Genomic DNA, 22,190 nt, shown 5'->3' with positions numbered 1-22,190 from the left:
TCCTCCCTGCATGTCCTTTGGAGAGTGAGGCCCACAGCCTCTGCGACCCACCTGGCCCCGTAACCTCCAGGGCCTGCAGCACACTCTGCAGGAGGCCCAAGTGCCCTGGCTACAGTTCTGTCACCCAGAGGCATGGCCCCGCCTGCCAGCTGTTCACTTTGAAACAAACCCTGTCATCCCGCCCCACAAAAACTTCTCATTAAGGACATCGATGCCACTTATCTGCCAACCCAGACCTTCAGGATCAGCTCCCTGGTGCTCCCTCCTCGAGACCTGCCCTACTTCCTGCTGCTCCACAACACAAAAGAACCACAAGCCTCAACCTCCTGCCCCAACCCTTGGGGCGTGCCGGCAGTGCTCCCGTGCCCCAACCACCACTGCGCTGATGGGCCCCAGCAAACCCTGCTTCCAGCTATGAGAGGCAGAGGAGCTGAGAACCGGAAAGCAGAGGTCTGACCTGGGCCCAGAGCTGCACAGAAGGGGACCCAAGGGCAGGCAGGGACTTGCCCACTCCCAGAGGCGTGGGCAGGCCTCATGGCTGCCGCAGGAAGAGTCCTGCAGCTGAGCGCCAGGGCCCTCCTGACCTGCCCACTCTCCTGGGCACGCAGCCATGGGGAGCCTCAGTCCAGCAGTCGACGGGTCTGAGCAGTGTCAAAGCCACATGAGCCAGCTGTGGTGGAGCCTGGACACGGCCACTGAGCCATGGAGGGACAGCTGACCCAGAAACCACAGCAGGCAGGAAACAACACGCCTCACCAGAACCACCAGACAGTTCCGGCGGAGCGACCCTTGGCCCAGACTGTGTCCAGAGCATGAGCACTCCAGCATCCAGACCCAGGCACTGCTGTCCGGGGTCCAGCCTGCACAGCAGCTGCTGGCCCACGAGGCCTGTGACTGCAGGTGGAGCAGCAGCACGACACTTACCTCCGTGATGGGCGCCTTGGGGTTCAGGTTCCTGGCTGCGGCCATCTCCTGCAGCTGGCGGACCACCTCTGTGATGGACAGCCGCTCCTCAGGGTTGACCCTCAGCATGGCACCTGAGGCAGAGCACAGCAGCCTGTTGGGCCAGAGCACAGCCTGCTCTCACCTCGTTAACACCCGAGTGCCAACTTCGGGGGCAAGGGAGAGTGCAAAGCAAAGTACGACCATGGACTGAACAAAGTTATCAGAAACAGGGCGGGAGCGCTGCAAGCTCAGAGCAGCAGGGGCCGGGGGTTCTGTGGAAAAGCACCAGTGTAAAAGCTGTGGGCAGGGGGTGAAGGGCGCCAAGGCCCCAAGCAGAGGCTCCTCTGCCCAGGCCTCTGCACCTGCCAGCCTGACGGGAACTTACGAATGAGACTGTGGAAGATGGTGTACCGAGAGTCGTCCATGGGGATCGAGTACTTCCCGTTGACTATGCGAAGCTTTGCCCCATCCTCAAAAGGATGCTGCCGGAAACACAGCAGGTACAGGATACAGCCCAGGGCCTGTGGGGAGAGCAGAGCTGAGCCCGGACAGGGGACCAGGGGACCAGGGGACCAGGGTATGGGCCAAGCAGGGCAGAGGAACAGCCCCTTCCTCGAGGACCCCTTTCATCCTCTTGGTGTTGTGCGGTGTGACACCAGGTTGTGACTTAAGGTGTCACCCTGGCTGAGCAGTCAGGCCAACCGGCCCCACAGGAAGCCAAGCCCGCTCCAGCCCCCGGCACCGTCCAGCTGCAGGAGTGAAGCGCCAGACTCTCATTTTCACATCAGAAGGTTCCCTTGGAAACCACGTGGCTCTAGCACAGGGACGCGGGTCGGGCAAGCGGGTGCCAGGGATGACCTCGCCCTGCAGCTGCCAAGGATCCGCAGCCCCGGCGCTGGGTACTGTGAGGGCGTAGCCAGCAGAGGGTTTCCACAAGACCAGCCTCTTTCGTGGTCACTCTACCCCCCACACCCAGCCGTGTGAAGAGGGGCTCAGAATGTCACCAGCTGAGGCCACCAGCACACACAGCACACCAGAGGCAGCACATCAGCTGTGACCACGCCCAGGCTGACACGAGGGCCACTCCCTCAGTGGACAGGGATGTGGAAAGCTGATGTGGCACAGGTCCCCAACACCTCACGGGCAGTGGTCTCAACCTGAACCCATGCGCAGGCACAGGCCAGCGGGGTCGGCACTGGCCGTCTGCCTAGAGAGTCGGGTCCTGCACGGTGGCTGAGGTGCTCGGAGTGCTCAGGCACAGCTGCTGCCATGGCTGCCCTGCGATGTGGCCTGCTAGTGGCCACACCAAGGAGGCACAGAGGCACAGGAGACCGTGTGTGCACAGGCTTGCCTCAAGGCTGGACAAAGAGGAGCTCCTCCCCATTCCTGGCTCAGCCCCCAAGTCCTTGGACTCCTCACGAGCGGTGTCGTGTCTTGTCTTTTTTCTGGTTCCAGGGAGACTGATTTAGTACACGTGGGCTTAACCACTAAAGCAATCCCCAGCCCTTTTCTAAAGTATTTTATTTAGAGACAGGGTTTTCCTAAGTTGCTTAGGGCAGCATTAAGTTTCTGAGGCTGGCTTTTGAACTTTCCTGCCTCAGCCTCCCCAGCCACTGTGCACCACCATGCCTGGGGACAGGTGTCTTTTCTATGCTAATGAGATGACCACTGGCTGCCCCAGGCAGTTTCAGGGTGGGACTGGTCAGCAGAGACCAGGTGTGAGCTGAAGGCCAGCACTTCCCGCCCCACCAACCCAGGCAGGGGAGAGGAAGCAGGCTAGGAAGCAGACTGAGCTCACTGCCAATGGCCGTCACCATCCATGCCTACAGAGCAAGACCTCCCTGAGACCCAGGCAGGGATGGGGAGCTGGGCAGGTGGTGGTCCTGGAGGAGTGCACGTGGGTGGGGCTTGGAGGTGCCGCCCCTGCCCAGTACTTGCCCTTTCGTCTCTTCACCTGCACACGGTGTGCCTGCCTGAGCTCTGAGAGTGGCCCCAGCAGGCTGAGGAGCCCGAGCCGAGGAGCCAGCAGCCAGTGGTCAGAAGAACCTGGCCTTGCACCTGGCACCTAAGGGGGCAGGCGGGGACTCAGCCTCGCTCCGTGGGCTGTTGCTGTACAGGTAGACAGGTCAGTGCTGAAGGGGACTGAGGCCGTCCCAAGGGTGTCCCTGGGGCACTGGCTGCTTGCTGCCCAGGGGACAGACCCAGCCTCCAAGTCACATAGGCCTCTTGTCAACCACGCAGGTGCGCATGGCCACCCTGGGTCCAGGGGGCAGGGCCCTGGAGAGGAACAGGGAGGCCTGGGCTCAGCTGACCAGGAGCTCAGGTCAGGGCCAGTATAGGACTGTAGCACGGCAGACCTCATGCTGCCTCGGAGCCCCACTGACCCCCAGCTGCCTCCGCTCAGCTCAGTTCCTCCATGTGTCACAGCAGCACTCTCCAGCAGATGAGGACAAAAGCCAAGGAGGCCCAGGGACAGGTATGCTAGGCTCTGCAGGCCCACCCAAGCCAGGCACCACTAGGCACGCCAGCCTCACCCAGATGTCCTGCTTCTCTCCGATGGGGAAGTTGGAGTACAGGTCTACGATTTCTGGGGTTCTGTACATGGGTGTGGTGTTCCTTGTGATCTGAAGAAAAACACAAGTATTTTAGAGCAAAAGTTACTTGAAAGCACTGTTTTTTGTTTCACATAGAAGCCCTGCGACTTTCTAAATTCTACCACAGCTGGGCGGTGTTCTGTCCTCCCACGGAGTCCCAGAGGCTTTGGCCACCACGTTAACAAAGCACTGGGCTCCCGGACCTGCTCTGTCTGCTCAGGAGAGGTGCATCGCAGCCAGCAGAGCCCACCCCAGGCACTGCATGCAGACCAACTGCAGGAGGGCATGGCCCTAGTGAGCTGGGGTGCTGCGCTGATGGAAGCTTCCAGATGAACACTAGTGTGGAACAGAAACCTTCTGTAACAAGAGAAATGACCGCATGCGCTGGCTGGTCATGTCTAAGAACTGAGCCCCACATACTCAAGAGGGCCACACACCCACAGCCAGGGAAATAAGAATCTTGGTGCACAGCTCAGGCACACACGCCACCCCAAGGCACAGACACCACGGGACAGAGCCAACACTCAGGAGCCACACAGCAGCAGGCAACTGGACCCTGGTGGAAGCAAGGTGGACACAGGGTGGACCGTCCTCTGACAGACCTATGGTCCACGAGGGACAACCTGAGGGTGGTGTGCAAGCAGCCACGGGCTGGGTACAGGTGTGGTGTGCAGCGCCAACCAGCGTTCACGAGCAAAGGAAACAAGACAACCTCAGCAACCCGCTGCAGACCACTTCAGGACGAGGGAAAACAGCAGCCCCAGAGCAGGGCAGAGTGGGAGGGTGGCACCTCCAGGACCCACAGGAAACCGAGCAGCGGGCACTGGAAGCTGCGATGGGAGGGCACCTGGAAACTGCTCCCAAAAGCACTCTGTCCATCAAAGGAGTGAGGAGCAACCTTGCTGGAGCTCTGGGCTCAGCCCGATAGCACCAAAGCAGAATCTGGGAAAACTCCATGTCAGCAACACGCTGGCAGCCGAGCTCTTGCAAAGGAGGAGGGAGCAGGGCCAGGAGCCCTGTGGGGCCAGCTGATGTGGAGGCGTGGCATAGACCTGTGGTTGTGCACTGAGGTCACACTGTTCACATGGAACACATGCATGTGCACGTGCACACCCGTGAGCACATCTGCTCTGGTGTGTCAGAGGCAGGCGATCTCAGGGTCTTGGGGCATCAGAAAGCAATCAGTACTCCACAGTCGTCAGTCAGAGGACAGTGAGAGCCATTGTCTATCACACTGATACAAACGCCACAGACTGGGTACGCGCCAGAGGGCTGCTCTGGTCCCGGTTCTGGCCTGAGGTCAGAGCTGCACACCTGTGGCAGCCACCTTGCTGGCAGAGTACCGAGGTGGCCCAGGGCATCACATGGAGAGTTGGCAACGTGTCCTGTGTGCTGCCTTCTGTATGGCATACAGCCACGCACAGCTCTCCCTTCTCATAAAGCCACCAAAGGGCTCCACCCTGATGAGTCGTCTTACCCTGATGGCCCTCCAAAGGCCCCCTTGAGCCCCAGGGTCAGATTAGCCTTCCATCCTCCCAGGGCCTCAGGATGGGGTTAAACTCCAACCTGAGTTTCAGGAGGATGAACCATATATATACATATATTTTTCTTAGTTGTAGGTGGACACAATACCTTTATTTTTATGTGGTGCTGAGGATGGAACCCAGGGCCTCATACATGCTGGGTGAGTCCTCTATCAATGAGCCACAACCCCAGCCCAATGAACCATCTTAAACCACAGCAGATGAAAAAGGTCTGAACTGGAGCCAACATGAAGCGGATCTAGGACATCCTTGTACCACGATTAAGGACACAAGGTCGCTAGGAAAAACATGGTGCCACAGTTCCAATGACGACAGGCATGCAGACGTGGGCTCCTGCCACTGCGGCAGGCGTGGGGCAGCCAGGCTCAACACCCCTACAGCTGGTCATGGTGTGGGGGATGGCTGAGAGCATGCCGTTAGGAAGAGCCAGACACACAGCATCCTACGCCCCTGCCCACGCTGCAGAGGGCTGACGGCACCAACACCACTGGAACCAGATCCTCGGAAGCGAGGCCACGGGGACCTCCTCCCCACACTCCGGTGGGGAGTAGGGCTGTGAGGCTCCCAGCAAGGGTCAGGCCTCCTCCCTGTGCACCGGCCAGCTCCGCACACGACCCAATTCCTCCCAAGGCTTCAAGCTCTGCCACACAACCTGAGAGGACACGGGTGGGCACTCAGTGTGTGGCCCGTGGCAAAAGGGGAAGACCAGGAAGCACGGCTCCCAGGAGCCACATCCCTTGGTAAAGCCTGCGTCTCCGGCAGCGAGCAGGAGCAGGGATGCCTCCTCCCACACCACCTGCAGCGCTGGAAGAAGGCACACGCTCCTGCGCAGAGCAACCTGGCCACAAGGTAAGCTCCCCCTGACAGCACCCAGCAGGACAGACCAATGGGGGCCGAGCCTCCAGGCACAACGGCCCACAACAGGGGCACTCCCATCTGTCCTCTGAAGCCTTCCGTCGAGTCCTTGCCCCAGCCTGTGGCTCTGCTCTGAACCGTTCTGTTAGTGTGATTCACACAGACACTGAGCTCAAGCTACAGAGCACACAAGCCATGGTGCAGCCCAGCCCGCTGCAGGGTCTCCTGGACAGAGCCACGTGGAGCTATACCCCTAAAAACAAGAGGCGGGTGGTGACGATAACTGCACAACATCACAAACGATGGCATGGCTTGTGTGCACGGACCACCGGTGAACCTCCAAGGGAAACAGGCGTGAAGATGTTCAGAGCATCTGCTGTGAGGAAGAGGGTGAGAAGGAGTTCACGGAAGGCAGACGGAGGGCAGCCTGCAGCAGGGTGGGGGCTCCGGGACGCCAGGCCAGTCACGGTTCACCGGGACACGCTCAGCCTCCCACACAAGGGCTCGCCAGGCTCACCAGGCTCAGAACGCCAGGGGAAGAAAAGGACTGCAGAAGTCCTAGCGCTGCGCTCTGGTGGCAAGCCTCACCTCCTCCTCCACCATGGCTCGCCTCTGGGCGCTCCAGCTGTAGTCAGGGTAATGAGAGATGGTCGTGGCGCTGCCAAAGTCACACAGCTTAATGGTCCCCTGATTGCTGAGCAGCAAGTTCTCAACCTGCAAAATTCCAGAAGACAGTCCTTATGAACTTGGGGTGCAGACAGAGCCCAGATCTCAGCAGAAGCCAATGGGAGCCAAGAGACAGGACCAGCACCCCACCGGACAGTCCCTTTGCACCAAGTCAGGCTGCTGGCCACAGGGCCAGCTGAGGACTCAGGGCCTGAAGCACCGCAGCTGTGCAGGTGTAGCAACTCCACACCCACAGCAGGTGCAGAAGTTGCTGCAGGCGGGGCAATAGTCAGTGGTAGGTCCTGGAGAAGCGAGGGACCCATGGAGGGCTGCGGAGGCTGTCCTCCAGGGAGGCAATGCTAGGTCTTAAGTTCTTTCTGAGCAGAAGCAACATAGGCAAGTTTTAATAAAATGCACAATTCAGGAAATTGTCTTTCTTTCTTCTTCTTCTTCTTCTTTTTTGGTACCAGGGATTGAACCCAGGGGGCCTTAACCATTAAGCCACACCATTAGTCTTTTTGCATTTTATTTAGAGACAGGGTCTTGCTAAATTGCTGAGGCTGGCTTTGAACTTGCGATCCTCCTGCCTCAGTCCCAATTCAGGAAATTTTTAAAAAGTTAAAATCAACCATAAATGAAACAGATAACCCAAATCAACAACATGAGACCCACTCTGAGCCTTCAGGAAAGTGGGAAGATGAGAGAACAGAAGGTGCCCTTTACGATTATACTGAACACATCCAGAGCCTAGGAACCTAAGAAAAGGTGGGCAAAGACCTCCTGTGCAAAAAGCATGAAATGAGGTGCACTTTGAAATCCCACATACACAACTGCATCACGCTCCCACGTGAGGAGCAGCTTAAGGGTGTCAAACCTGCCCCACGGGCTGTGGGGCAGGGGCGGCAGTTCAGGATCCCAAGTCCACCCTGGCAGCCACCAGCCAGGAAGGCTTTTATGCTGTTATTTTATTTATTTATGCAGTACTGGGGTTGGAACCCAGGGTCTTGCACATGCTAGGAAAGTGCTCTGCCTCTGAGCTACACCACCAGCCCAGTTTTTAAATTTTTAAAAATATTTTTTTAGTCATCAATGGATCTTTTTTATTTATTTATATGTGCTGCTGAGTATCGAACCCAGGGCCTCACACATGCCAGGCAAGTGCTTCGCCACGGAGCCACAACTCCAGCCCTCACATTTTTAATAACTAGAAAAATCAAAGAAAGATTACATTTCACAGCACACAAAATCACATGAAATCCCAACTCCAGTCCATGGTTCTACTGGCACCAGCCGTACCCACTCATGATGTTAGGCTTTCTATGCACTAAAACCCAGCAGCCAGCAGGGCCATGGTCCTAATTTCTAAAGTCTGGCTGTTTGCTGAATGAGTCTGTCAACCCCTGCATGGCAGTCAAAAATTCTGATGAAATTCTCAAAAGTTTTTGGGTGAAACTTGAAAAAATGATTCAACAATCTCCATGGAAAGTCAGAGGGCTAGAGAGGGCCCAACCCTAGAGACTCTGCATGGAAAGTCAGAGAGCCAGAAAGGCCCCAACCCTAGAGACCAGACTCAGGCCTTCAGGAGGCTCTGGTACCAGGACAGGGAGCCTGGTCCAAGAGCACCACCAAGATGCCATGCTCATGACAGAGTGGCACCATGGGGACAAGGGAGAGGATGGCGACTTGGTCCCTATGCAGGAGGGTCAGATGCTGACACCCCTAAGCTCAAGGCAAAACCACGAGTCCTCTAGAAGACAGCACACAAGGCCACCTCCTCTGGGACAGCAATGCCCGCCTGTGCAGAGTGCCTAGAGGCCCTGGGTCACAGGAGGAACACTCGACATGGGACCTTCCCTAAGAGCAGGAGAGCGGCCAGAGACCTGCAGCACACAGCAGCACAGACGCCTGCACACCTCAGGAGAGGACGACGGAGACAGGGACCTCGCTCAAGAGGACTCCAAAAACAGCACGATGAGCAGTCAGCCCGTCGAACGGACAGGACACAGCCACAAGCTGCCGAGTCCCAGCATCTGCGGTACCAAGGGCAGGTGAGCAGAAAGCCAGGTGGGAACTGCCAGGATTGACCCACGCCCTCCAGCCACAGCACCCACACCTCCTGCCCACAGAGGGTGCCCTCTCCACGGGCCAGCGGGCACAGAGCAGCAGTCCACCACAAACCAGGCGAGCAGACAGATGACATGCCACCAGAGCAGCGTGGAAGTGTATGCCCACGACAGATGCCCCAGGAGGCAGGGCCACACATGAGGCAGGCACGTCTCGTGTGGAGCACTGAGTGAAAGCGCCAGGCACAGAAGAACGTGTGCCACACAAATCCGTTCCTGACGTCCCAGGGCAGAAAAGCACACTGCCCTGGGCAGGTGCAGAGCACACAGCAGTGGAGGAAGTCAAGACTCAGGGGTCAGTGTGAAAGGAGACCCGGAGGCCCTGCTGAGCGCCTGCAGTGCACGAGCCCACTGCACAGCAGGTAGCACCTGGGGTAGAAGAGCCTGGATGGGGCGTGTGCAGGTGGAACGAGGAGTGCCTCTTACTCGGAGGACAGATGATGCTGACCCAGGCCAGCTCACAAACTGTCTCTCGTTCAACTTCACTGACTGTGCTCTTTACTTTCCTGAGCACACACAGAAGAATACACACTACTCACTGCACTTAAAAGACAGAAGCCAGAAGATGCCTCATGCCACGAAAAACCCACCCTCCACTGGTGTCCAATGAGAGCCACTGGGGGCGAAGGGCTGGCCCAGGGAGAGTCCTTAGTTCCCCACGTCAGAGTGGGGCCTCAGGCACTGTGGGTTCTGGAAACCAGGGGTCTCAGAACCTCAAAACACCTTCTTGCTAAAAGCACTCAGTGTGGTGGATAAAATGGTTCAAAAAAGAAAGACGAGTACAAGAGGGAGGGAAGAGGGAGGAGGAGAAGCAGGGTCTCTGGCCACGCCAGGAGCAGGCCACACCCAAAGACAGCAGGCCCCCGGGAAGGGGCAGTCCAGGGAGGTGGTGGGGGCCCAGGGCAACTCATCACCTCAGCCGATTCCCCAGGCCTCTCCAGGCCTCTCTCAGGGCGCATGCAGGTTGGGCTCACCACGGTTCAGAGGTGGAAGGCGGAGCTGCCAGGGAGGACCTGGCAGCAGAACTTGCCCCAACCAGATCTGCAGCAGAAACTGCCTCCAGAGCCCAGGAGAGCGGCAGCAGGGCCTCAGGGCCACAGCCCAGTGGGCAGCTCCATATGGGGGTCTCCCATGCACACAAGGCCAGAGATCCCAGGAGAGGAGGCAGCCCAGCCAGCTGGGAAAGTCCCACCTGGGCGGAGGTGGGTGAGGAGGTGGAGAGATCGCTGCCCACCTTGTGCCACAGAGCCAATTCCAGGTGACAGAATCAGATGCAAGAAAGGTTGACTCAACACTCAGGGGGTCTGCCCAGGGGACCTGGGCTGCTCGAAAGCCTTCATGGGGGCTGCTGCTCCAGGCTCAGACTTCAGGGGCCACAACACTTCAGGGAAAACTGGGGAAGCTGGCGACAGACCAGGCCTGAAGTGAAGCTCCAGGTGACATTCATTTGCTGGGTGACAATAGTGCTACAATGGACTAAGAAACACCCCTTATTCCCCCAAAGATATCGCTCAGCACCCTGCAGTGAGAGGGCTTTAAGACTCTCCAGCAGAAACAACTGCCCAGTGAGAAGGAGTCAGGACAAGGACAAGTTTCATGGACGCTGGATGATTCTCACAAAATCTTGGTCTTTGAAAAGAAAGGACAGGGGAGTGAAAACTAGGCCGCCACCAGAAGACTTGTAGCACGCGCTCCAGGAACACAGGCGATTTCCCACGAGCCCAACACGCGAGTGACAGAAAAGCAGAGGCAAAGCTGCAGGAAGAGGGCTGAAGGACAGGGACTGACGACCACGGAGTGACCCTCAACCTCACTGACACGGGCAGTCCCCGCAGAAGGGGCTGTGTGCAGGCCCGCTCACCGGGGCGCTGCTTCACCAAGGCCAGGTGGCAGGCGGCAGGGACGCCAGCACCCAGCAAGGCAAGGACCCTGCAGCCACGCCTGCCGGTGCAGGGTGGGAGACGGAGGGCATCTGCCCAGGCACTGCAGGCAGGGACAACCAGGGAGAGCAAGGAGTGCTGGACCCAGCTGAGTGGCTTGGGTGAGAAGACCCAAGAAACCAGAGGGAGCAACCACAAAGCCTCACTGCACCCCAGCGAGGACATGGCGCAGGAAGGGACCCAGCAAGCACTTGCGAAGGCAGCTGGTACCTTGAGGTCTCTGTGGATGACAGGTGGCTTCTGTCTGTGCATGTGCTGCACTGCTCTGCACGTCTGGTAAAAGATCTTCAGAATGGTGTCACAGGACAGAGGGCCTTTAGATTCGACTCTCTTTAGAAATTCCACCAGCTGCCCTAAAAGAGATAAGTACATTGAATCACCCGGGGCTGAGAGATGCCACGTGCTTCCAGCAGGGTGCTCAGGCCCAACCTCGACTGCTGGGTGCCGGTGCCGTTCCTGACCCCACGTCAGGGCCCAGCCTGCCCATCCAGCCCCATTCCCAGCCATTCTCCAGCTGCTGCAGAGAGGTCTGTGAATAGGAGGCATCACTGCAGCCCTGGGTGGGGGACATTTCCAGGGCAGGGGCAGGGACGGGGTAGTTTGGCAGTGGGTACTGGTGTGAGGCAGCCTGGGGACAGCAGGAGAAGCACAATCATCTCAGTGCAGAGTCCTGAGTAAGGAGACATCCCTGTGGCTGGGCCAAGGACCAAGGTCCCAGCACCAGGGAAGAATGCTATCAGGCCACCAAGAAAAGGACTGCATACAGGAGATTCCAAGCCCCCAGTGAGGCTGTCGCTGCCTGCTTAGGCAAGACCTGGCCACGGGGCTGGGGTGGAGCTCAGGGGTGCGGTACCACTCTCGGCATGAACAAAACAAACAGCCACTCACCCACTGCAACACCTGCACACCTGCTACCAGCCCTGACCCTACCAACTGCACAGGCACATGGACTCCCACATCCCCGCCGAGGCTCTGCAGCCCAGGGACCACAGGTCCACCGTGGTGGGCACTGCCCAGCAGCTCATGGCCTGGCCAGACTAGGAATCTCGGGTTGAGCTGGCCAGCCCACCATAGCTGAGGACCACAGACTTTGGGGCTAGGCCACTGCCCGTTGCCCCAGGAGCACCCACGGGGCCTCCACAGGCTACTCCCACCCAGTCTACCTTCGTTTCCCAGGACTTCCCTTCCAGTTAGAGCTCTCCCTCACCCTGTGGCCCACCTGAGACCCCAGCACCCCAACAACCCACTCTCCACAGGGCAGAGGACCCCACTCAGTACCAGAGCAAGGACACAGCCATGCCTGAGAGGCCCCCAGGTGCACACCCTGAAGCCACGTAGCCACAGGGGGACCGCATGAGAAGCACAATCATCTCACTGCAGAGAATGTCCCACACCCAGGGCTGCAGAAGACTCTCACACCTGCAGCTCTTGGGGTGGGAGGCCCCAAGCTCCCACCTTCGGCCCACAGCCCAGACAATCCCAGCCAGGAGCCTTCCCCAGACACGCCACCTACTCAGTGCCTTTACTACCCTTACGAGGAGGGAATGGAGGACTGCTTCCAACTCAGTGCCTTTACTACCCTTACGAGGAGGGAATGGAGGACTGCTTCCAACTCAGTGCCTTTACTACCCTTACGAGGAGGGAATGGAGGACTGCTTCCAACTCAGTGCCTTTTCTACCCTTACGAGGAGGGAATGGAGGACTGCTTCCAACTCAGTGCCTTTTCTACCCTTACGAGGAGGGAATGTCCACTCGTGCCACCTCTGGCCTCACTTAACTCAGTAGCTAGGTCTTCCTATACTGGACTTTTCAGCAGAAGCCCCAGGCTCATGTGCACAGCCCGGCCCAGGCAGACCCCTTCCTCTGCAGTCTGTATGGTCACTTGGGATTCTAGACGTGTCTGAGCAGCCTGTGGTCCCCCAGCCACAACCACCTCAGGCTCAGCCTGCCAGCCAGCCCACCCTGGGTCTCACCCCCACCGGAGCCAAACCTCTCCTTGCCCCAAATCCCACCTGCTTGCCAAGATCTGCCTCACCCCAGAACTGGGCACTCTTGGGCGGAAGGAGGGATCGGGCCCTCAGAGGAATGACGGTACCTTCAGAGGAATGGGGGCCCTTGGAGGAGTGGGGGCCCTCAGAGAAAGCCTCACAGGAAAGAGGGCACCCTCAGAAGAAGTGGGGGGCTCGAGAACATCTGACCAGGCCTGAGATAGGCAGGGCCCAGAGCGTAAGTATTAAAGGGCACAGGTCATGATGCGTTTTCAGGGAGACGTCAACTCCACACGTGGCAGAAGAGAAGCCGCGAACACTCCCTTCCCTGTGTCGCTCTGGTCTCAGCACAGCAGCGCAGGACGGGGCTGCTTCCCACGGCAGCGTCAGAAACAGCCTGCCTGCGAGACTGCCCTCAAGGCCTCCTCCAGGGGCCCTCACCTGCTTGACCCCACGCTGCCCCACACCCGCTGGCACGGCAGTGCGTCCCCGGCGCGCCCTGCGGTGTGTGCTGTTGGCCGCTCGTCCTGATCATGGCTCTGGATCGCCTCCTAGAGCGGGGGCTGGGTGGTAGGGCCGAACCCCCTTCCCACAGCACCCGAGTCGCTGCGCCTGCTCCGCACCACCCAGCACAAGCCAGAGCACCCAGGCTGCCCCACGCCCCTCCTCCAACCAAAGAAAGCCAGGAAAGCAGACAGCCAGGGCCGCGGCACACGAGGCGTCCTGCTCAGGGAGGCAGTCGGCTCCGCGGGCCTCTTCCCCAGGGCCAGGGAGAGCAGACTGGATGACGGAAGCCCGCCTGACCTGGATCCAGGGGCCTCTGACCTGGCCATCAGTCCCACCCAGGAGCGCACTGGTAACAGGCCAGAGCTCCAAGCAGCAAGCCCCTGAGCTAAGAACAGGAGATGGGTCTGCCGTGGGCAAAGGCGTTCCGGGGCTGACTGGCGTCACCAAGCACTGCAAGTGATGTGCCATCGAGCTGCGGAAGTTCTCTCAGGAAGGTAAATAAAATGAAGATGCCCCTGTTCTCAGGCAACAGGTACGTGAAGAACACCAGGCCCTGGCCAGGCACAGTGGTGCTCGGGAGGCTGAGGCAGGAGGATCCTGAGTTCAAAGCCAGTCTCAGCCACTTAGGGAGACCCTGTCTTTAAATAAAATATAAAAAGGACTGGGGAGCACGTGGCTCCGTGTTTAAGCACCAGCGGGTTCAATCCCTGGTTTAAAAAAAAAGAAAAAGAAAAAGAAAAGAAGGCCTGGTCCTGACGTCTGCCGCTGACCTTTAATGATTCAGCAAGAACCCAAGGGAGGTGAAGCAACCGTGAGAACCCGTCACAACGGGCAGATTAGCGTGTTCACACACTTGTTGCACGTTTCCTGGAGATTTAAAACTTCAGGACAAAAAGCTGAGAAAACAAACAAAACACTGCAGCTAATTTAAGGAATTCATGTCCCCACTGTCACCTGACGGCGTTTCCTTGGCCCCGGCGGCTCCTGACCCCACAGCCTTGTCTCCTGTCCACAGCAGCAGGATGAGCAATGGCAGATGAGTGGGGCAGTGGCAGGACAGGCTGGAGAAGCACTGCCCAGTGAAGGCCACCAGCCCAGGGCACCCGCGCAGTGTGCAGAAGCAGTGTGCAGCCCACTCACCTCCCGCCTGTGCCCCAGAAGGGCAACCCCAGCGTCCTCGCTCAGCCCAGGGCCACTGCTCCCTATGGGTGCTGCCCTGAGCCACTCCACCCTTCTCCTCTGTCTACACCGTAGGCTGTGTGCACCCCGCCATCACAGCAGCTGTGCTCATGACTGCCCAGAAGGGACTGGCTGGTGGGCAGCAGCTCTCACGTGGCTGGACCTCCCTTTCCTCCATGGGCTCCGGGCTGCTCTTCCCCTGTCCCCTATCCGTGCCTGGGCCGTGGGCACACAAGCTGTCCCTCATGCCATGGCCAAGTCCCTCAGAAAAGCGTTCCCTTGCCATGGGTAACACACCCTGTGAGGCGGAGCTGGGGAGGGGGGACACAGCTCAGCAAACGCTGAGCAACTAACCCCTGGTGGAGGAGCCCCTCAGAGCTTCCTTTTGCTGACGGAGCCGCACGCACCACCCAAGATCACACACACAACCTCTGTCCCGGGGCTTTTCACGAGGCACCTCTCCCTGTCCGACCTGTAGGCCACCTTCTTGGGCGTGACCACGGTGAGGTCACAACCCCACTAAAGGTCCCTTCCTCTCCTCTCCTGACCAGGCACTGCTCCGGGGGTGCTGCCAGCACTCCTTGTCCCTGTCCACAGGGGCCTGAGGGCACTACGGGCCAGTCCATCTGGCTGCTGGAGAGACGTGACAAGACTGCCCCCTCGGAGTCTGAAGCCCAGGAAGGGAAATGCACGAGCCCACCCGGCAGCTCAAAGGCTGCTAGATGGCCGGTCCATTCCTTCGGCTGTCGTGGGGAGACCCTGGGAACGCTTTACAACTGTGTGAAGGAGTCAGAAAGCGGCAACTCGGACTGCGAGGACCGTACCTTTACAGAGCTCCGTGAGCAGGAGGAACTCCGCCTGCCCGGTGTCCGACTCTTCTTTTCCTATGGATGCTGCAGAGCAGAACTGGACGATGTTGGGGTGGCCAGAAAGTTTTTTCTGCAGGTGTCTTGTTAAAGGAGAATGTGCATAAATGTGTTCACAATTCTGTGCACTTAGAAGTAAGCGTGTACATGTGAAGAGACCACAGGCACGACAGCTGGGTCGCCTCAGCTGAATGCGTCAATGCGTCCAAGCAGAAAGGTGAGCAAGAGGTGGGTGGGCTACAGGAAGGCAGAGTGTGTGAGGGCAGGCAGAGGCCCTGGGTCCACAGGAGAGGCTGCGAGGAGGGACTGTGTCCACGCCACCCCAGCCACAGAGCTTGGAGACAACCCGCACTGAAGGTGAGCCCCCAATGCAGGGGGACACGTGTAGCTGAGGAGAGCAACTGAGGGCCCAGGAAGCCTGCCATCACTGCAGGATGAGGAGGGCTGAGCAGAGGGCAACGAGGTGGGCCACAGGGACGTATGCTGGTGCCACAACTGCCCACACAGCTCTTGGGGCCAGAGGGGCAGGGACAAAGCAGGGCTCTCCCTGTGATAACCAGCCCACCCAGTGGGCATGGAGACCTTTCAGGAACAACGACCCCCTTCCCCACACCTGTGAATCCTTTACTATGACCCTGGAAGCAGAGAACAGGGAAGAAAATTGCATTTCACTGGAAATGGCCAACAGGAAGTCTGGTAAAAGCAAAAGGTCAGTTTTAGCACTTCAAACAGAACATCACAGAGCAGCCTCCCAGCGCTGGTGCTCACAGCCTGTCCACCCTAAGTTACATGCTGGCTCTCAGTCCCAGAAAAAGGATACCAAGAAGCAAACTTCCTGAATGATGGCTCTGTTCTTTTCCTCTTCGTTGGACAGTAACCTCTGCCAGGGAACAGCACAGAAAAGAGGTGGAAGGCTGTTTACCTTCCACTTTACATAACGCCTTATCTCAGACAAACACCGGGGAGTAAGAGTGTGCCCCTCAACCTTCACACCTGACCTGACAGAGGCTGAGATCCCTGAAGAGCCTGGACGAGCCCAGAATACAAGAACACAAAACAGGAGCTTCTCCCAAGTGGGTCAGAGAGAACAAGACACACGAGGAGGAGGAGAGAAGGTGCTCACAGAGAGGTGGGCATGCACTGAGGAGTGACAGAACAGGCCCCTTGGAGCCCCAGGCAAGGCAGGCCCCTCCAACCTCAGCAAGCTGGGCCTGCTGCTGCCACTCAGAAACACCAGAGCCACCCCCGCCGGCACACAGGTCCAGCCCCGCCCGCGCCTGCTCTGTAGATGCACTGTGGACGTACGTTCTACACCAGGGGCTCTGGAACCACTCTGGTTCCTAGACCCCTATTTGGCACGTGACTCCACGGTGAGGTCACTCTCGCGCCTCTCTCCAAGGCCAACTAGCTCCCAGAGAAGGACAGAAATGTCCTTGACCCAAGCTGGAGAGCTGAGCTGAAAGTGAGCCCTGAGAACATGAAGGAGACAAGGATGGACAGGCTGAGCAGCAGGTGCACCCTGCACACAGTCCCAGAGGTCTCCTCACAACAAAGCAGAGCCACAGGGAGCATCTGGCCACTCTTTCTTACCTTCAAGGCATACTCTCTGCCACTTCCCAGGTCTTGGGCTTCGTACACAAATGCAAACCCTCCTGAAAATAAAATTATTTGTCAGTTTGGTGCTGTGATTTAGGTTATAACACCTTTATCAAGTACAACGCAAACCAGATTTGTGGCTATGGACAGTAATTTGCTTTCCACAAAATATACAACCCAACTAATATGCCACTGTCTTTTACACATTCTGCTTCAGAGGCAGGAAGAAAAAGCGCAGGCGGAACAGGGAAGGGAAGAAAGGAAATTCAGTAACACCCAGTGCTCAGACAGCAGACAGGCAAGACAGGTGACTTCCAGGGCCGGCTGATCAGAAAGGAAGACTGATGAGAAGAGGAGAGGCTGCTAACACCCACTGAGGGTCTTGATGTCCAGTGGGAAGTGCAGACCAGCCTACTCATGAGCCCACAGCCAGGGTTCACACCTCTGAGACCAGTGGTTCAGGAGGCAGGGGATCACAAGGTTGAGGCCAGACTCAGCAACTTAGTGAGACCCTGTCTCAAAACAAAAATATAAAGAACTGGGGTGTGGCTCAGTGGTAGAGTGCCCTGGGTTCCATCCCCAGTTTTGGGAAGAGCAGCACACTTGAAAATGGACCAGAATTCTTTATAAGGTCCTAATTCTAACACAATAAGATATCAGCCAATTAAACCCAACAACAAACAACAGGGATAATATGCCATGACTAGCATAGGAGAGCTAATGTGAAAATTCATCAACTCCTACAGCTTTCAGGTTGGCATTGCTTACTTTGTTCAGTTCCCACAAGTGAAAACTCACACAGTGAAATTGAAAACCACAAGCAAACCAGGAACAGAGAGAAACTTGCTCAACCTGACAACGAGCGGCTACCAGGACGAGAGCAAGCGCCAGTGGGGAGCGTGTTTCTGCACTGCTGTGCAGCAGGGCCAGAGAGTCCTGCCAGGGCCTTGCACAGACAGGACGTTACAGGAGTTCACAAGGGCTGCAAGACAAGAGCAAGACACTGCACCCGCTGTGCTGCACACACCCAGGGTTAGGCAGCCAGGATGGAGACATGGCACAAAAGCATGATCCACTCACTACAGGGACCTAATGACAACAGAGAACCCCTGCCTCTACTTTTGGCAGTGGGGCTGGAACCCAGAGGTGTCCTACCTCTGAACCACATCCCAGCCTTTTCTTTATTATTCTGAGACAGGGCCTTGATAAGTTGCTAAGGATGGCTGGGAACTTACGATCCTCCTGCCTCCACTTCTAGAGTCCCTGGGATTACAGGGGTGGTGCATTGTGCCTGGCCTCTTTTACATATCTGACAGAGGACTTCCATCCAGAAAATATAAAGAAAACCCCAAATTCATTAAACAGAAATTGTAATGGGCAAAAGACATGAAGGCACATCAACAAAGAGGCAGAGGCAGGCGTTGCCACTATCCATCAGTGAGTGCAGTCAACCAAACACCTGCCAGGACGTCTGCAACTGTAAACATCACGCCAAGGGTTGTCCAGCACACGGAGCATCTGGAAAGCTTACCTACTTCTTGGGGAAATGCCAAATGCTGCCAACCACTTCAGAAAACATTTGGTAATGTTTTAAATAGTTCAACATACATCAACTAGACGGCCCTGACCAAAGACATAGGTACATAACCGTAAAACCATAAAACTGGAGAAAAGTCAGGGGAAGACCTCCACCCTCAGGGCTCCAGGCATGCTGGGAAGCAGTGCCACCACACCGCAAGTGCCCACCCAGGGCTCTTCTTCTAAAAGTTCATCAGCACACCTGTGGCCAGAGAGCTCTCCTCCATCAAGTCTGCCACCCAGGCCTCTGAAAGCAGCAGCCAAGAGTCCCACTGTGGCAACTCTGCAACTGTCAGGCAATGCAAACACTCCCTGCACTTCAACCAGTCCAGAACATTCTACAGCAGTGAAGGGAAGACACTCCAAAAGTGGTCAGGGAGGCAGATAGGTAGGGAACTGGGACTGCAACCAAGAGGCCCTGGGAACTTGGGTGGGATGTGCCCTCAGGTGCACATGCCAAAGTGCAACCCAAAGAGAACACAGGTTCTAGAGCAGAATCCACAATCCTGTGACTGATGGAAACTACCCATCACATCTAAGCCAACACAATCCTGTGGCTGATGGAAACCACATAGCACATCTAAGCCAACGTGATCCTGTGACTGATGGAAACCACATAGCACATCTAAGCCAATAGGATCCTGTGGCTGATGGAAACCATGGTAGCACACCTAAACCAACGTGATCCTGTGGCTGATGGAAACCACATAGCATACCTAAGTCAACGTGATCCTGTGGCTGATGGAAACCATGTAGCACATCTAAGCCAACAGGATCCTGTGGCTGATGGAAACCACATAGCACACCTAAGCCAATGTGATCCTGTGACTGATGGAAACCACATAGCACATCCAAGTCAACAGGATCCTGTGGCTGATGGAACAACATCTAAGTCAACACACGAGCTAGTGACACTCAAATCCATGACAGCCATGTGGCATGGCTTTCATTTTCTACCTCAGTTCACCTCGCTAGCCACACGTACATAGAGAACTAGAGTTGGCCCCACTGTGCAACCTTGTCTCGGCACTAGTGACCAGCTTCAAAAGCAGCAGTACACAGGGCCAAGTCAAGGAAACAAAGAGTGCACCTAACACATGCTCAGACTGGCACCTCTAGCAGGGTTGATACTCCCAGTAATCGGCTTATTTTAAAAATGAAGAATAAGAACAAAATTTGAAAAGACTAGAAAACTCTCTGGCTCCACAGTTCTGCCCAACAACCCATTTCACACACCAGGTCCAAATGTGTAAAAGCTATGAACAGTGATTGACAGCAAAACATGGTCTATCATAAACTCATCTGGGACAAAACCTGACATGACTGATATGGGTCATTTACAGACTTTAACCCACAATGAGACTATTTATGCATTTAACTATACAAATATGAAAGTACTTAACAACAGAATACTTCCCCAGCCCCTAGGTAGTACCCCATTACATACAGGCCATACGCACTCTCCTTCCAAAACCTGAAGACTTTTGAAGTTGTCAACAGCTACACTCAAGGGTTTCCAATGGTGGACCTTCCTCATATTCATACAGCCTGAATCCCAAGGCCTATGGTGTCCGGCTGCTGTCCAAAAAACTTATTTGAATATATTTAATACTATTATTATTTATGTATTATTTGAATACATCAAATACTAAAGATTTCTTACCCCATTTCAGTTCAGAAAGAAGCTTCAAACAACCTAGAACGTCTAAAAGGAAGAAATCTATGACTGAGAGCTACTCTGCTTATTTTTTCTCTGGGCCCGCCCAGAGAGCAAAGGGAAACCAGTTCTCTGCACAGCCACAGTGGCTGCCCACACTTCCTGGTTCTTCATTCTCGGTGCTGTGTGACCTGCGTAAACTTCCTGCTTTACATGAACCTCCTCCTCTTGCCAACTAGGACCACTTCCACCTGTGAACACCCTCCTGGCCTAGCCTTACCCCTGCCTCAGGAGGGCACACCCTGATGCCTCCCGTCCTGCTGCTGTCTTCTGTCAGTCGCTTCCAGAGGTCTCCCCAGATGCCTGTACAACTTCAATGCTGTACCTCTCGCCCCATATGGCCCTGTCCTTTAGCCATTTGAGCATGTGTCTTATTTTACATTCTACAGGGCCTAAACCAGGTCCTGTTCAGTATGAATTTCCTGAAGAATGAAGATAACTGCCTGGTATTTTTACAATGAATGAACTAATCTGAGTAACTTTTGTTATTGTAGCAGATATAAGGGAACGTCACACTTCAGAACATTAGTGGGGCACTGGCCCCCCTCTCTGACAGAAGCATCTGAGGTTTCTCACTAAATCAACCCAAATCTGTTTATGGACCTACTAGAGAAAAGCATGTGACGGTGCTACAACCAGAAAGCTCCCTCAGGCCTTCTAGAATGAAAACATCCAAATGGCCACAAAGGGCTACCAAAGGTCGACCCTCCAACCCTGAGAGCTGACTAGGTCAAGGTCCACTCCCCCTCCCCCATACCAATGCAACAGAATACAACTGTGTTCGGTCCATGAATTTCAGAGCTGGTGAGAACTGACATGTCCCTGGGCACCACTGGATAAAAAGTAAGGAAGACCCAGAAGAGAGATTTCAATCCTGTGTGAGGGAGAGGACATTCAAAAAGCTACAAGCAAAACCAACAACAGACCAACTTCAAAACACAGATAATGGTCACATCCATCCTGCAAAGTCCTACACAGGCCACAGATAATGGCTCTGCTTCCTGTGACTTACACAGGTGCCACACAAGATGACCAAGGGTGAGACCCGCTCGCTGCCAGAGAGAGAGAGACTACAGGCAGCAGACCCTGCTGCCCACTCCAAGTAGGACAGGGCTGCCACTGCTTCAACACTGTGTGCAAACAGAGGAGCTCCTGGGAACTCAGGAGAGCCAGTCCCTCCTACACAGCAGCGCTGATATGATGCAAACAGCCATGGTTTACGCCCCTCAGCAGTGCTGCTCACCTCCTGACTCCAGCCTTCAGGGCCCCCGGACCTCCCCAACAGCTGTTACCGCTTCTGCCTCCCAAACGGGGGAGGTCCCTCCATGACTATTACCCTCCAGCCTGACCCTAGCCTGAGTGTACCTCTCCAACAAAGAAGAGCTCAACCCACACCCAGACTCACGCCACCAGCAGTCACCCTCCAGGCCTGCTCTGATCCAGGGTCCCCATTGGTGACCCTCCAGGCCTGTGCGGACCCATCACCCCAGTAGTGACCGTCCCAGGCCTGCCCTGACCCACGCCCCCAGCGGTGACCTCTCAGGCCTGCCCTGACCCACGCCCCCAGGGGTGACCTCCCAGGCCTGCCCTGACCCACGCCCCCAGTAGTGACCCACCAGCCCTGCCCTGACCCACGCCCTCAATGGTGACCCTCTGGCCTGCCCTGACCCACGCCCCCATCGGTGACCCTCCAGGCCTGCCCTGACCCACGCCAAGGTGGTGACCCTCCTGCTGACCCTGCCGCTGACCCCCAGCAGCGTGGAGACACCCCGCGCCCAGCTTGGGCCTCACCCTCGGCCAGGACCCGCCGCACCCGGAGGCGCAGCTCGCCCAGCTCCACCGTCTGCCCCACGAAGTCGCTCTGGTCGCGGCCGGCAGCTCCACCCAGAGAGCCCGGGCCCGCCAGGAAGTCGAGCGCCGACTGCAGTAGCGACATGGCGGCGGCCGCTCGGCGGCAGCGGGAGCGGGAGCGGGAGCCGGGCTGGTGCTCGGGCTGCGCTCCGCCTGGTCAGCGGCTGCCGGCGCACAGCCCGGCCATCTTCCGCCCGCGTCGTGACGTCAGCGCGCGAGCACGTCGCGCCGCGGAGCCACG

The 22,190-nt window shown here is 56.8% G+C and overlaps 1 protein-coding gene across 5 annotated transcripts in view; it reads right to left on the bottom strand.

Moving 5' to 3' along the window:
- The window catches only part of Gak (cyclin G associated kinase), a 49,171-nt gene extending 27,006 nt beyond the window's left edge, over positions 1-22,165 (bottom strand). For 3 of the 5 annotated variants that reach the window (XM_047566347.1, XM_047566349.1, XM_047566350.1), the window contains exons 1-9: positions 21,890-22,164; positions 16,798-16,859; positions 16,028-16,087; positions 15,166-15,280; positions 10,878-11,020; positions 6,527-6,652; positions 3,480-3,569; positions 1,331-1,466; positions 925-1,037 (exon numbers count right to left, since the gene is read on the bottom strand). In XM_047566347.1, coding sequence (XP_047422303.1) covers positions 925-1,037; positions 1,331-1,466; positions 3,480-3,569; positions 6,527-6,652; positions 10,878-11,020; positions 15,166-15,280; positions 16,028-16,087; positions 16,798-16,859; positions 21,890-22,034 — 990 coding nt within the window. In that variant the 5' untranslated portion in view covers positions 22,035-22,164. Of the gene's footprint in view, positions 1-924; positions 1,038-1,330; positions 1,467-3,479; positions 3,570-6,526; positions 6,653-10,877; positions 11,021-15,165; positions 15,281-16,027; positions 16,088-16,797; positions 16,860-21,889 lie in introns of those variants that run through there. The other 2 variants (XM_047566348.1, XM_047566351.1) reach the window with 2 other exon arrangements.
- Positions 22,166-22,190: the final 25 nt, after the last annotated feature.

Source organism: Sciurus carolinensis, chromosome 10 (assembly GCF_902686445.1).
Source record: "Sciurus carolinensis chromosome 10, mSciCar1.2, whole genome shotgun sequence".
Lineage (NCBI taxonomy): Eukaryota > Metazoa > Chordata > Mammalia > Rodentia > Sciuridae > Sciurus > Sciurus carolinensis.
This window is presented reverse-complemented; position numbering and strand designations above follow the sequence as displayed.